Below are 16,678 nucleotides of genomic sequence, written 5' to 3'. Positions count from 1 at the left end.
GCTTCATCCTGAGGTGGGGCTCGTCCGGGATCTTCTTTTCCCTCTTCTTAAGGATGGTCTTAGTCTCTCGAGGGTCAGTGGGGTCCCTCTGTGCAGTCCACTCAGCGTTTTCTGGGCCTGCATTGTGTGCTGTCTTCACCATCGTATGATGGATCCAAGGGACAATACCTGCAACTTTAACTGCAGTAGGGGTAGTTAGAATAACATAAGGGCCCTTTCACCAAGGGGCTAGCAAATCATGTTTCTAATCTTTGACCCCTACTTGGTCACCAAGTGTAAACTCATGAATCTGTTCCCCAAGGGGGAACAGCACCCTTTCTTGTATAAACTTAGTTACCCGATTTATTACCTTACCCATTTCCATCTGCTGTGAAATCCTATCCCCCCTTACCTGAGGCAATTTTGTTGACACCTGTTTTATTATGGGAGGAGGCCTCCCATACACAATTTCATATGGAGAATAGCCTTGGGTCTGTGGGGTCATCCTGAGTCTGAGCAGAGCCGTCGGAAGCAAGTCCACTCAGGAGCAGTCAGTCTCTATGATCCACTTGGAGAGTCTCTTTAAGTGTCTGGTTGGTTCATTCCACCATCTCAGAACCCTGGGCCTATATGCAGTGTGCAGTTTCCATTTGATGTTTAAAGTTTTGCTTACTTGTTGTACTAAATCAGCTACAAAAGGCGGGCCATTGCCTGATCCAATGGTGGTAGGAAATCCAAATCTGGGAACTATTTCCCTAAGCAGGCACCGGGCTACTTCTGATGTTCTTTCAGTCCAGGTAGGAAAAGCTTTTGCCCATCTCAGGAACGTACATACCATGACCAGCAGGTAACGGTAGTGTCGGTGAGGTTTCATTTCAGTGAAGTCCACTCCCAGGTGTTCAAGAGGCAGTGTGCCTTTCAGCTGAATACCTGGAGGTTTTTGTCTGAATACCCGAGAGGCAGCATTCACCTGTGAGCAGGCAGCATGGTCTAGGTGGGTCGCTAGGTGTGTTTGGCTCACCAGAGTGTGTGCCAGGTCCTCCGGTACCAATAATTTGCCACTTGGCAATTCCCACCATCTCTTTTCAGTCTTGATGGCCCCTTCCGCTCTGGCTAACCTGACAGCCATTGTCCCTGTTGTATCAGGCGAGTGCCATCAGTATATAGGACCCAATTAGGGTCTGGAACCTTGAGCCCGTCCTTAAAACAAACCCCAGATACCTTACCTCCTCTTTGTAGATCTGTTCCTTTTTCTTCTACACCGGGTAACCTGCTTCCATCAACAGCTGGAGCAGTGCATTTGTCCCTTTCCAGAATGTTTCCTTGGTCTCAGGCAGCCAGCAGCAGGTCATCCCCATATTGTAGGAGCTGACATCCATACTCTTCCAGATGGAATCAGTCCAGGTCAGAAGCCAAGGCTTCCCCAAAGATGGCTGGGGAGTTTTTAAACCCTTGTGGGGGAGTCCAGATGAGCTGTTGTTTGGTGCTCCCGACTGGATCTTCCCATTCAAAGGCAAAGATGGGCTGTGACACTGGGGCAAGGCTTATGCAGAAGGCATCCTTGAGATCTAGGCAAGTGTAAACTTTAGTCCTCGGCGGGAGGAGGCTAAGTAAGGTATAGGAGTTTGGAACAGTGAGGTGTAAAGTCACAGTAGCCTGGTTGACTAGCCTGAAATCTTATTCAGGCCTATAATCCTGTCCTCCTTCCTTTTTGACTGGCAGGATTGGCGTATTCCAAGCCGACTGGCACTCTACGAGAATGCCTGCTTGTTTCAGTCTATTGATGTGGGGCAGTATGCCGGCCGAGGCCTCTATCGGTAGCGGGGTCTAGTTTGAGTTCTATTATCTCTGGGGCGTGATGTTTAGCCATACTGGGGGGAGGGGGGGTTGCCTTCCACCCAGACCTCAGGGAATAATTGAGTTAGCTCTCTCATGCTCTTCTGGCCCACCCAGTTCTTCCTTCAGAGGCTCATGCAACCTCCACTCACCTTGGGTGGGTGGGGGGGGGGAGGTATTGAGAGAGAGGGCAAATAAGCCATAGAGTCCGTCCAGAAGGTGGGCCTCTCCTCAGGGGAGAAAGTCACTTGTGCTCCTAGTTTGGAGAGCAAGTCTCTTCCCAACAGGGGTACTGGGCACTCAGGAATGCAGAGGAATTCATGAATCACTTGGTGCCCCCCCATTCTGACATTTTCTGGGCTGGCAAAACGATTTAATCATCTCTTCTCCCGATACCCCAGTTACAGCGGTAGTCTTTTTGGACAGTGGTGCCACAGGTTTTGTTACTACCGACAGTTCTGCTCCTGTATCCACCATGAAGTCAATGTTTTGGTCCCCCACTTTTAAGGTCACCATGGGCTCTCGGGGACCTGATATCTCTGAGCCCTGGCAGCCCTAGTTAATTTCCAAATCAGCAAGCCCCACAACTGTGGGAGCTTCCTCTTCCTTCCTTGCCTTAGGGCATTCATTCTTTCAGTGGCCAAAAGCTTGCACCGGGCACACTGGTTTGGTGGTAATGGGCCCGGGGCCTCCTTTGGGACCGGCTGAAGGACTGTCCTGTCCCTGGGGCAGATGAGGTGTTCTGGAGGGCCCGAGATAGACTTTCCCAGAGCAGCAGCTAGCACTGTAAGTCTCTTGTCTGTTCTCTTTCGTTCCCTCTGGCTCTCTGGCAGAGCACAGTCTCTGCCTAATTCCAACGTCTCCCTCCCCTTCTTGTCAGTACTCACCGGGAGAGGCGGGTATAGCTTGGACAGTTCGGTTGGAGCTGGATCCGGGAAGTGTTGGCCAGAGGCTTCTGTCACCGGGATCGGGATCGAGCCTGCCAAAACGGCGACTCTATGAACTCCGGGAGAGCTAGCGGAAGAGCAGCGGCTGCTGCAGGAACTTCACCTGGCCCTGGATCGGGCATTAAGGCGGCCTCCGGTCCTGGTGGAGCACTGGGAGGCAGGCACATCATTATCCAGTATGGGGGAGGGGTCAGGTCATCCCCGTCCAAATCCTGTAGAACTTTCTTTTTTATCATCCGTCAATTTTTGTGCCAATAATATTTTTCCCTTTCCCTTCTGGATACAGAACCTTGTCCAAGTAGGAGGGTCTCAAGCTAACCCTAGCCATGAGTCAATAGATGGATATTGATCCAGGTGACCTGGCTCTCCTGTGACTACTGTATAGATTGCTTCCACTATTTTTGAGTTCATGGTGTTCTCTGGTGGCCATCCTACTCCCATAGGGAGCCATTCAACCTCACAGAGTATGTGGAGGTGGTTAGGCTTCATCTTCACCCCATAGCCTCTTTTTAATCTCTTCTTTAAATTTTTAATCATGCACTCCAATACAGTTGCCTTAGATTCACTTCCCCACATCTTGCTTACCTTCTCGGACCTTCTTCTACGTTTCCTTTTCGTTCTGTCTACAAAGTTCTCAGTACCCTATGTACTTCTGATATTTCCACTCCGTGACACTTAAATTGCCATTCTGCCTCCTTCCTAATTGGGGTGAGAAGAGCCTTACCTGCCAGATCCCAGAGGGAGAAGGGGGATCGGCCTGTCTTCACCCGCCGGTCAGCACAGCTGAACCAGAACATCACATGGTCCAAGTCTGTTCTGCCTTGGTGGGCTTGATCAGGTGCAGATGAAAACACAGATGGGTTAAATATCCCATGTCCCAGGCCATCTCTGGAAAAGCCAATTTATACTCACTTCTGTATCCCCCTCCTTCTAGCCTAACAATTTCGAGAGGGTCAAGAATTTCACAGCAGACGGGACACCTCCTGGGGGAGGGCAGAATACGAGCATACAAGGACCAGTTTCCTATCCTAAAAATCCCCTGGCGATCGCTTGGTAATAATTTTCCCCAAGATGGCGTGGACACACCTCCTAAATGACCTTCACCAATTTCCTTCCTAAACCCTAGCACTCTCCTCGACCTGTGTACCAAGCAATCGCTGCTGCCTGCCTATTCCAGGCTCCTGTGGGTCCCTGCTCCTTCTAGTCCCTCCCAGGGGGGTGATCAGGCCCCTCTTCCACTGTGCCGGGTGGGTTCCTCCTCACCTGAGTGCTCAGTTCCCTGCTGCCGTTCACTATCTGCCAAAGCGAAGAAACCGCTTTGAAAGGCTGAATTCTTTCAGAGGGGCGAGGCGCCTTCCCCCCTCTAGGAGATTCAAGCCACAAAGCCTTGGCGTGGCCTCAAATGAGCCCTGTCTCCTCAAAGTGAGGAGTTTCCCGGCCCATGCACCAAATGTTATAGCCACGCTTTCCGGGAAACAGACTCACTCAGAAGGACAATGCAGGTAGATAGTGGAGTGCAGTTTATTACACCGGCGGGCCCAAGGCAGAGTCTCCTCTTAGCCAAGGGCCCCGACCAGCATTTGTGAAAATCTTTTATACCTCATGTGTACGTTTTCAAACCCACCACCCCCATTTCCTTGAGACTTACATAAACAAAGGAAGGGTAAATACAACTACAATAACCCCATCATTCACATGTTATGTGTTCAAACAGTTAATAATCAATAAGCCCGCAGTTACATTCCAAACAGTTAATAATCAATAAGCCCGTGGTCACGTTCAAACCAGTTAATAATTGATAAGCCTGTGATTACATCCTGATAGATATGGGGAAAAATTTATGACCTGTCCGGAGACAGGGGTGATTATGGTATGTTTCCTCATAGGCAATGAGTAACCTGGATGTGATCTTCAAGATTCCCCTGCCCAGAGGGGGTCTTATCCTTCCATTGTCATTCCCATAGGTGCTAAGCACAGAGTTCAGAGTCCACTGGAGAGGTGGCCGTGCAGGACCAGCACAGACAGGCCTGAGATGGAGTCCAGGCCTTAGGAATTCCTTCTTCAAGAGGAGGAAGAGATAGTGGATGCCAACAAGGATGTATTACAAAAGCCTGCAGAGTTTTTTCCCAGCTAAATTACTGTTTCTGGGACTTCCCGGGTGGCCCAGTGGTTAGGACTTCACCTTCCAGTGCAGCAGTGGGGCCGGGGGGTGCAGGTTTGATCCTTGGTTGGGGAGCTAAGATCCGACATGCCTCATGGCCAAAAAACCAAAACATGAAACAGAAGAAATACTGTAATAAATTCAATGGAGACTTTAACAATGGTCCACATCAAAAAAGAAATTACCAAGCTTCATCAAAATATATGTGGATATGCATAAGTTTACTAATAACATGCTTAAATCAAGTAAAATATCCACAATTCTGATCTTAAGAATGTTTTCTGTATCTGATGGCGTTTATCAACCATCCCTGGAGCAGCTGTTAATCATGTTTAATATTTAGTGGACACAGTGAGACTTACCATGAAGGAGAAAAGCTAAATATCAGTACACACTTGTTTGCTATTAATATTTTAGGATATCTCAAATTCTCTGTCAGATTCCCTTATAAAAACTAGTAAGAAGCTGTGAACTTCTATTTTCCTAGATGAAAATTAGATTCCAAGAATTTCTATGTGAATTTTATGTGAATCCAAGAACTTGCCTTAACTTTCCAGATTTAATTTATTGCAATGAAAATAAGAAAATAATTTTCAGTTGCTATACATCCTCTTGGCAAAAATACCTCTCATAATAAATGAGAAAAAATAGGGAATCATCTCGCTTATGAATTATTTATTTTCTTTCACAGAAAAGGACGAGCCTCCACTCAGCAAGGCAGGGCAGGATGTGGTTTTGCATCTGCCCACAGATGGCGTGATTCTGGATGGCCGAGAAAGCACAGATGACCACGCCATCGTCCAGTATGAGTGGACACTGCTGCAAGGTGACCTGACAGTGGACATGAAGGTAATTCATGTTGTAATTGTAAAGAAAACTAATGTTTCAGCAAAATGATCTTTCTACTTACTTTCCCCAAATGTCTGTAAATTGGCAGAAGTGTAAAATGAAGAAAGCATAAAAATGATTGTTGAAAAGGTGTCTTATTATATGAATTTACTTTTCTTCTGAGTAAACAGTGATCCTGACCATGTGTTTTGTTCTTATTTTATTTATTTATTTATTTATTTTTGGCCACACCATTCAGCTTGTGGGATCTTAGCTTCCCAACCAGGGATGGAACCTGGGCCCTGGACCACCAGGGAAGACCCTGGCCATGTGTTTTAAAGCTTACCTTCATTCTTGCTTTTTTGTCGACTTCTCCAGTGCACATAAAAGCTGCTTCAAGGGAAAAGACTCATGCTTTGTTTTGTTGACTCAGAATAAAACATGTTTTTAAAACATTTAAGAAATGTTAAAAGCATTATATGTTTTCCTTTCTTCTTTGTTTCAGTTTGGAGCCCAAGCAGAAATTATGAAAAATACAAAAGAGCATAAAGGGGAAAAGAACAACAAAATGAACTTACTCTTCATAGGATCCAGAAAGCAAGCGTCTCACTTAGCATTAGGCCTACCTGAGTTAGTTGAGTTAATTAAGTGAGGGGAGTTTGACATCAAGGGCTCCTAATCAAGTGCTCCTCACTGATTTTCATAAGGCTTACCTGCGCTGGAATTGCAGCCGATGGGAATGAGCCTCTTGTCCACTGGCTACCTACACTCAGTTAAGATGTAACTGACATGCAACATTATATCAGTTTCAGATGTAGGACATAGTGACTTGATATACGTATATATTGTGACATGATCATCACAGTAAGTCTAGTTAACATCTGTCACCACACAAAGTTGTAAGTTTTTTTCTTGTGGTAACAACTGTTATGATTTACTCTCTTAGTAACTTTCAAATATGAGACAGTGTTGTTGACTAAAATCACCATGCTGTACATTACATCCCACGACTTATTTATTTTATAACCGGAAATGTATACCTTTTGAATCCTTGCACCTAGCCCTACCCCATGCCTCTGGCAACCACCAGTCTGTTCTCTATATCTCTGAGCTTGGTTTGGGCTTTTTTATTGGTTTTAGATTCCATGGAAGTGTGAGATCATACAGTATTTAATTTTTCTGTCTGGTTTATTTCACTTACCATAATGACCTCAAGGACCGTCCATGTTTTTGCAAATGGCAAGATGTCCTTCTTTTTGTATTCCGTATTTTCTTTATGCTTTTATCAGTTGATGGACGTTTAGCTTGTTTCCATATCTTGGCTATCATTAAGTAACACTGCAGTGCATATGGGGTGCATATATCTTTTTAAAACTTTATTTATTTTATTTTTGGCTGCTCTGGGTCTTCCTCGCTGTGCACGGGCTTCCTCTAGCTGTGGCAAGCAGGGGCTGCTCTCTAGTTTTGGCGCGAGGGTGCTCCTTGCAGGGGCTTCTCTTGTTGTGGAGCGCAGGCTCTAGAGTACCCGGCTTCAGTAGTTGTGGGGTGGGCTCAGTTTGTGGCCGCATGGCACGTGGAATCGTCCTGGACCAAGGATCGAACCCTCGTCCCCTGCATGGCAGGCAGATTCTTAACCACTGGACCACCAGGGAAGTCCTATATGTCTTTTCAAGTTAGTGTTTTTGTTTCCTTCAGATAAATACCCAGACATTGAATCGCTGTATCAGCAGCGTCTACAGTTGTTAGGAAAGTGACTTTTTGTTTTTTTTTTTCCTGCCGAGCCTCTTTGTAGATAAGAGTATTTCCTGGCTTAGGCAGATAAACTTCATCCAAATCACTCCACTCAGAGAAGGTGGAGAAAAATCTGTGTTGGTTTGCCAGGGTTGCCATAGCAGAGTACCACCGACTGGATGGCTTAAACAATGCATTTCTCACAGTCCTAGAGGCTGGAAGTCCAAGGTCAAGGTGTCAGCAGTTCTGCTTTATTCTAAGGCCTCTCTCCTTGGCTTGCAGGCAGCTGTCTTCTCTTTCCTACATGTTCACAGGCTCTTCCCACTGTGAGGAAACACTGATTTCTGTTCTCTTAGGATGAAAACAAGAACAGTAATCAGCTAGCCCCTCGAGACTGATATAAGCACGTTGACTTTTCCAAAGACTATATAGTCTTAGAATTGGACCGGACCTTCGACCAGCATCTTACCCAGTCTCCTATCCATACAAGAGCCCCTGCTTTCGCCTCCCTTCTAGTGGTCATCCAGTCTGCCTGGTATTTCAAGAGATGAAAGCTCGCTAGTTCGCATCATGTCCTGTGACATCTTTAATCAGCTCTCATTACTGGGCCAATAGGATGTGCCTCCCTGTTATTTCAATGCATCTATATTGGGTCTTCCTTTTGGAAAAGCACATCTTATTTCTATGCAGCAGCAATTAAACTTTGTTGTTGTTTTTTATGAATGTCACCACTGAAAATGGTCTTCTCAGAACTCAACACTCCCAGTTCTTATAACATTCCTCATATGAATTGGCTCTTAGACTGTCCACCATCCAGCTGTTTTTAGATTTTCTCAGGTTCATCCATGCCGCTCTTAAAATCTGACCCCCCCCCCCCCAATTGAATCCCATACTTAAACTGTGGTTCTTCCTGACAGACTATTACCTCCTGTGATCCAGGCATTGTCTCACTTCTATTAATGAAGACTCATTTACAGAAACTATTTTAGTATCTGCTTCTCACTATAGGTTCATGTTGAGCTTTCCATCAGAAACTACAAATATGCATGCTGAGTCATGTCCAGCTCTTTGTGACACCACGGACTGTAACCCACCAGGCTCCTCTGTCCATGGGATTTTCCGAGCGAATGCTGGAGTGGGTTGCCATTTCCAGCTCCAGGGTAGGTTCATGTTGAGCTTTCCAGTAGAAGGAACACCTAAAGCCTACTTTATCTTTCCACACAAATTGCCATCTTGAGGTCTCCCCCATTCTATGTTTGTGTAATTGATTTATTGAACCTGACTGCAAGGCCATATGTTTATCCTTTTTATACTTCAGTGTAGTTTTCAACTACAACAGAAATAATTTTTGAACTTTGAGTATCATCCATTATATTGGGCTTGGAAAAAAAGTTTGTTCATGTCTGGCTGAGTCCCTTCACTGGTCAGCTGAAACTATCACATTGTTAACTGGCTAATTACCCCAATACTAAATTAAAAGTTTAAAAAAATTTTTTGTTTGGGTTTTTCTGTAAGATGTTAAACCTGATGAAAAACTCAAATGAACATTTTGCCAACCCAGTGTTTATTATTCTTCTGTGCACTGTGTCAGCTGCAAAATTAATACATTTTTACTGAAATTTCTGAGAATTAAGATTGATCAGAGGGCTTCCCTGGTAGCTCAGATGGTGAAGAATCTGCCTGCAGTGCAGGAGACCCAGGTTCAATCCCTGGGTCAGGAAGATCCCTTGGAGAAGGGAAGGACAACCCACTCCCACATTCTTGCCTGGAGAATTGCATGGACAGACCATGGGGTTGCAGAATTGTACACAACTGAGTGACTAACACTTTTCACTTTTACTTTCAAGATTGATCAGAAAAGGTGCATGAACAAGCCACTGATCAGACCTCTGTGAGAGTTACGGCACTCATGGATATATTTGTTCAAGCAATTGCAAATCTGTCTCTATGATCACCTAGATTTTCACACTTGCTATGAAAAGCTTTATTCTGTAGATTATGAATTGTGTGTATGAATGCTAAATAAAAATAATGCTTATGATTCAGTATTAAATTTACTGAAGGTGTTTATAAAGAAGTAACAAAATTAGGCTTTTAAGGCTGACTGAAGAGGAAAATGTGTGGGGCTTCCCTGGCAGTCCAGTGCTTAAGACTCTGCACTTCCACTGCAGGAGGTGGGGATTCCATCTCTGGTCAGGAGAACTAAGGAAAGAAAAAAGAGGAAATTGTGGACCAATTCTCCAGCCAAGTTATAACAGTGATAGCACATAGACCTAAAACTATAAAGCCACCATCTAGCAACAAATCCTGCAATAGGGGAGCGATTTGCTCTCAAACTGCAATTGTCTTATAGTGGTTATTAATAATTATTTATAAATAATTTTATATAAATATATTATATATAAATATAATAATATATTAATAATTTTATTAATTTATACAATAAATTGTTTATATAATTTATATAATATAATTTAATATAATTATATTATTAATTATATAATTATAATATAAATTATAACATGGTTTATAATAATCAGTTATGAATATAATATATTGATAATATTAATATATCACATAATAAGTATAATAAGTATATTATATATAAATAATATATAAATATATCTTATGTTTCATATCATAATATTAATTAATTAATATAATTATTATTATATTATTATCATTACATATTATATATTATAATATATTATTATAATATATTAATATATTTATCAATAATTATATATATTTATATTTTATATTTTATATATGTATTATATATTAATATAAATATAATATATATTATGTATTAATATACTGTATATATAATATAATGTATTATATATATTATTTTATATATGTATATATTTATATATGTATAGAATATGTTTATGTATATATATTTATATATGTATATAAATATGTATATGTATATATATGTGTGTAATATGTATATATACATATATAAATAGATATAAATGTATAATGTATATTATGTTTATATACTATATAAATATATACTAATATATTAATATATTGATATTTATAATTATATATTATGTATAAATATATAAGTATTTATATAATATATAATATTAACATATAATATATAATATTTCATATATTATTATAATGTATATTATATATAATATAATATAGGTATTATATATTGTATTTTATTATATATTTTATATATAGACATTCACGAATGCCCTCAAAGTTAACTCAACGCTCATTGGTCTGGCTTTCCGCTGAGTGCCTATCCCCACCCCTTCTTGAGCCCTCCCCTCTCCTCTCTTCATTATCTGCAGAATCCTCACCCCCTTCTCTCATCTTCCATGGTGCACTAGTCAACCTCACTTTGTTTTGCAATATTTTATGACCAGTTTCTAAGACCTATCCTTTCATATCCAAATCACCCATTCAGGTCTCCAAAAAACAAAAATAGATGAGGTTCTCCATCTTAAGAAGAATTATGCTGCCACCTTAATTATGGTAAAATTAATAGCTAACCTTATTTTAGCATCTAGGGTGTGCCCAGTATTGTTCTCAGGAACAATCAACTAAGCATCAGGAAAAGCTCATGCTCTTATGGAAAAGCTCATATGGTTTCCTCATTTATGAAGGAAGTGAGTAAGAGATGACCGGCCATGACCAAGAGGATCTGTTTGTTTTGTTTTGTGCTTTGGCTGACCCATGCGGCTTTCAGGATCTTAGTCCCCTGACCAGGGATTAGACCCAGGCCACAGCCGTGAATGTGCCAAGCCCTAACCACCGGACCACTAGGGAATTCCCAAGAGATTTCTGATTTTAAAGTCACATATTTTCTGTGCTCTAACAGGATATTCTACATCCATTTAACTGAATAGTATTCTATAACACATTCTCAAATGTAAGAAGACACTTTTTTCAGATAGTCTATTATATGTTGCTGAGTTTCATGACTATTTAATGTAATACGTTAAATCTGAAGTCAGAATGTAAAATATGATACAGAGTATGACAATGTTCAGGGAGATTTGAAATTCATAAATCTGTAGATTGATTTCCATTCATCAGATGTGGAAAATTGAGCTAAACTGTCTTAAAATACCATGTGTGAAAGTTAGTCGCTCGGTCGTGTCTGACTCTTTGTGACCCCATGGACTGTAGCCCGCCAGGCTGTCTGTCCATGGGGATTCTTCAGGAAGAATACTGGAGTGGGTTGCCATTCCCTTCTCCAGGGAATCTTCCCCACCCGTGTCTCCTGAATTGGAGGTGGAGCCATATGTAACGGAAGCCTACTAAAGGATGGATATTGTTTACACTAATAACTTCATTATTAACTTAAAACCAGTTGCACACAGGTGTGTCTGCTATAAATAATTAATTTTTACAAACAGATAGGTGTATTATCATTGAAACATGTTTGGGAAGTGGAAATAATTACACCAGGACCAGAGATACACTGAGACTGTCTTGAGCAAACAGATACATAGGTCCCTCTTGATAAAACTCAAGTTTCGTGAGACTGAATGATTGGTCTCCTCATTAATCTCATTTTTAGATCCCCTTAAATGAATTAAAATAGTATTTTAAAACTGAGGCTTAGAGAAAAGGTTTTCTGGGAAAGGAACATAAATAGAAGAACACTGATTTTTTATCCTAGGGGAAAGAGAACGCAAAATAAATGTTGAATTTCAAGTTGCCTTATGTCTTATGTAGGAGATGTTTTGTGGTTTACCCCTCCTCAGTCAGATTCCCTGGGATATAATCTGGGTCAATACTGAAAATGACCACAAAAGAAAAGAATCATATATATTAAGGAGAGTATTAAAAAACATATTGAAAGACTTTCTAAACATTTAGTTAGCAGGGTTTTTAAGGCAGCCTGGGTTGTTTAACCAATACACAAAGTTCCAGAGAACCCATGTGATCTTTGAAGAGTAAAGGCTATTAATAACTATATTTGTCTTCTGTTTTTCATTTATGTTTGTTGATAACAGGTCAAGAAAACATATAAAATATATACTATCACAACAGAATTTATAAGGATTATGAAGGATTCCTTTAGAGTTATTTTCAATGAGGGACCGAGTGATGAATGGAATAGGGATTTCAATCGTCTGGATGCTGCCAGGATTTCTCCCCCTTCCTCTTTCCCTCCCCTCACTCCTCTCTTCCTTCCTCCATTTCTTCTTCCTTCTCTCCTTCCTCTTCCTTCTCATCTTTCTTTCTTCCTTTATTAATATTTTTTCCCTTTATCTCCTGAAGCCTAGAACTATATATACCTTATACTCACTAGGATGCTAACACTCACTGATTGATCTTTTTATTTTAAAAAAAAAAAAAGATTGACTATTTTGCTAACCTTTGAAAAACTTCCATTTTAACCCTCAAATTTTTATCATCCTTCCTAGCAAGACGAGCAGGTCAGCATTGTCCCACACTCTGGCCTCACACTGATGTTAGGAAGGGCCGCTAAGAGCTATCTAACAATTACTTTGCATCTCATCAAAGGAGATCCTAGACACATATCACCTATTGTTTTTTCTTGGCTACTGGACAATATCTTGTCTTCATGAAACAAACTGTAAATCCCTTTAATAAAAGTTACCCGAGATATTCTAGGCCATGGGGTAGGGGTAGAGAAGTGTAGTAGACTTTCTAAATTTTAAAAAGAGAAAGGATATTAATAACTGAGAAAGCTTCCTATCACATTTCAACTATTTCCTTCCTCCCTGAGTGATTCAACAACAGTGAATGAAAGAGAAAATCTAACACAGCCTCTGCTTGGCTTTGGTTTTTGAATCCTCGATTTGCCACTTCCCTGTGCCAGATGGGGTAACAAAAGCCCTCTTTCAAGGTATTGCTGTTGCATGAACAGGGACAGCCTTCCATGGCCCAAGGCTGGGCTCTTGTCTAACACTCGGGCAGAAACGTTCCAAGGAGACACGGGTGCTGACCAAGTAAGAGAACTCCCTGGGAGGGCGCCCGGGCGGAGAACAGCAGGATGAGGGGCGCCGGGAGAACTGCTCTGCCGCTTGGCTCACAGTCTTGGCCTTTATGGTGATGGGATTCGTTTCCAGGTTGTCTCTGGCCAATCATGCCGACTCACCGGCCCTTCCTGGTGGCGCACGCATTTCTCAGCCAAGATGGATTCCAGCGAGAAGGATTCTGGGAGGTTGGGAGGACATAGTGGTGAAGAACCTGCCTGCCGGTGCAGGAGGCATAGAGAGACACTGGTTGGATACCTGGGTCAGGAGGAGCCCCCGCAGGAGGGCATGGCAGCCCCTCTAGTGTTGTTGCCTGGAGAATCCCAGGACAGAGGGGTAGGCAGGCTGCCGTCCGCGGGGTCACACAGAGTCGGAGACAACTGAAGTGACTTGGCGAGCGCGCGTGCACACACACACACACCACACACACACACACACACACACACACACACAGTGGGACATGTGGACTGGCATCTGCTCTCTCCTTCTGACCTGTGCCGAATTCTCTCAGTTGGAGGTAGTTCAGTAGGTTCCACGTTCCTTACTACCGCAGGGAACTCATGCAAGTGCTTACTGTGAACACGGCCAGAGTGAGTGGGCAGTTTTAGTCAGTGGTTCTCCTAACATTATTACTGTGATGAAAGGATGAAATGCAAATGCAAATAAGACCCCTGGACCAGTGAGCAGCAAGAGTAAACAGTCAAAAAGCATGTTATTCTGAGATCGTCTTTCCTTCGATGGTATCCACGTGGTCTCTGGTAGCCCTGTCTTGCACCCAGACAGACTATGTTGGTGCCTGGGTAATGTTCTCTTAGAGATTCTCCCAAGGAACCCCAAATACTTACTCCCTGTGTTCAGCAGTGCCCAGAAGGCCTTTAACAGGGAACAAAACCTCATACCTCCAGTGCCTGTGGAGGAAATCCTCCAAACTCTGGTCTTGAGGTAGGAGATAGATGGACGCCCCACCTCATGCCCCCCACCCACACCCAAGGTGAGCGTTGGAGTTTGTTCCCTGTGGGCAGAAACTCGAAAATATCATAACGGGACCATCGAGAGAGGAGGCTGGGCCCCTGCTCAGATAAAAGATCAAAGACCACATATTACATATTTCTCATTCTCGAAATTAAGGAGACCCTCCTGACTAGAAAGCTCCTTGGAGGTCAAAAGCGGAGTGATGTCAAGTCTACCCATACTCCTCTTTAGTGGAATCCATCTTGCCTGAGAGATGTGTGTGCATGCATTGGAGGATACTGAAATATTCTTAATACGGATTCTGAACCAGGCAAATCAAAATGATCGGCCAAAGGACACCCAAAGGAAGAAATGTCTCATAAAAGTGATTCAGACTGCCACTAGGGCCTGACTCTCTCTCTCTGAATCCACCCCTGTGTCTGTCCACATATACTGTATTCTTTTTCCTCCTAATAAACACTTGTTTCACTACTTCCTCTCTTTGTGGGAGTTCTTTTCTGCCAAGCCAAAGGGCCAGGGCCTTGTCCCTGACCTCTGGTCTAGTGTCTAGGATTCAGCTCTCACTGCCATGCCCCGACCTCAGTCTCTGGAACCAAAGCCCCCGATTGCAGGTGGAAGCCACCCCAGATCAGTCTGGGTCAAAACAGTGTGGTGTTTCACCCCCTCCCCTTTCAGAGATACAGGATAATGTGTTTATTTCAGAATTACTTAAATTTAGTAACCTTAACAAACAGTGAGTTTGAATGTAACAGTGACACTTTTGTAAGTCGCATTCAGGCCCTATTTGTATTGACTCAAGGAAACAGTTACAGTTCCACTGATTCATTTCCTGGGCACCACCAGTTTTCCACTGGTTTCCAGACACTCTCCCCGACCGCCCCACACACACACACACACCCCTCTGGGGATCCAAGGATAATATGTTTCTTTTGGAATTACTTAACAGATTTGGTAAGTTTAGAAGTAACAATGGCACTTTTAAAGCCCCACACAGTCCCCTTTTGTAATCACCCAAGGAAACAGAGTTCTACTGATTCGTTTCTTGAGGACCGTCATTTTCCCACTGGTTTCTGGACAGTGTTTCTCTCTCTCTCTTGTTTCTAAACAGGACTTTTTTGAAAAGTGCAGTTCTGTTTTTTTTAAGACATTTATTTTATGTGTGGGCTCCTCTTCCTTGCGGTGCTTGGGCGTCTCATTGCGGTGGCTTCCCTTGTTGCTGAGCATGGGCTCCAGGGTGTGCGGGCTTCAGTCGCTGATGTGTGTTCTCAGTAGTTGCAGCCTGCAGGCTCTAGACATGGGCTTAGTAGTTGTGGCACACAGGCCAATTGCTCTGAGACATGCAGGATCTCCCCAGACCAGGAATTGAACTCGTGTCCCTTGTATTGGCCCTGGAGAAGGGAATGGCAATCTACTCTAGTATTCTTGCTTGGAGAATCCCATGTACTGAGGACCCTGGGTCCATGGGGTTGCAAAGAGTTGGATACGACTGAGCGACTAAGCACCCTTGCACTGGTAGGCAGATTCTTAACCACTGGATCATCAAGGAAGCCCCCCAGAAGTGCGGGTTTTAACAGTGAAAAACCAGAGAATAGTGGTTTCCTGGGGGTGAGAGCAAAGACAGAGGGGAGGACAGGGAAGCAAAAAAAAAAACAAACCACCATATGTCAGGGCACCAAAACAGATAGGGACCTCGGCAAAATTTCTTCTACATTACTGCCTCTCAGCTATTTTATTCACCTGAAGATTTTAATAAAGGACAAAAAAAGTTACAGCAGCCCACAGGGCATTTTTGAGACACAGCAGATTATCAAGGCTGCAAATTTCCTAAGAAACGTCTGGGGTTAAGTTGGTGTACATGTATGAATAGTCTGTGGTGGCTTTAAGGATTTCTTTGTATCTTATTTCAAGAATGAAGGGTGATGTCAGTCAGTTAAAAAAAAACCACATCCTACCCCCAGTGCACAGCAAATCCTAGGATTTACTGTCCCAGTTAAATAGTAAGATACATGAGAGCATGATAGATGAATAATTCATACCTGTTTTGTTTCAAAGTTAACTTGGAGCCTTGAGGTAGACTACTCTTTAGGCATGAATTTTTTTTACACAGTAGCTCAAGGCCTTCAATATTTAACTGCTTTTTATTTTTTCTTTAAGAAAAAGTACTTATTAGGAAAGGTTGAAAAATAATCTCCCTGGGGGAAAAAAAGCCCTCATGAAAAATAAATCTGAGTAAGCTGAGTTGTGAAAGC

General features: G+C 42.6%; 1 protein-coding gene across 1 annotated transcript in view; it reads left to right on the top strand.

Annotated features, from left to right (window-relative positions):
• LOC122684455 (low-density lipoprotein receptor-related protein 11-like) overlaps positions 1-16,678 on the top strand; it is a 62,114-nt gene that overhangs the window by 10,414 nt on the left and 35,022 nt on the right. The window contains exon 2 of the mRNA XM_043888570.1: positions 5,615-5,772. Coding sequence (XP_043744505.1) covers positions 5,615-5,772 — 158 coding nt within the window. The remainder of the gene's footprint in view (positions 1-5,614; positions 5,773-16,678) is intronic.

Source organism: Cervus elaphus, chromosome 26, assembly GCF_910594005.1.
Source record: "Cervus elaphus chromosome 26, mCerEla1.1, whole genome shotgun sequence".
Taxonomy (NCBI): domain Eukaryota; kingdom Metazoa; phylum Chordata; class Mammalia; order Artiodactyla; family Cervidae; genus Cervus; species Cervus elaphus.
Note: the sequence above shows the minus strand (reverse complement) of the source record. Positions and strands in the feature narration are given on the sequence as shown.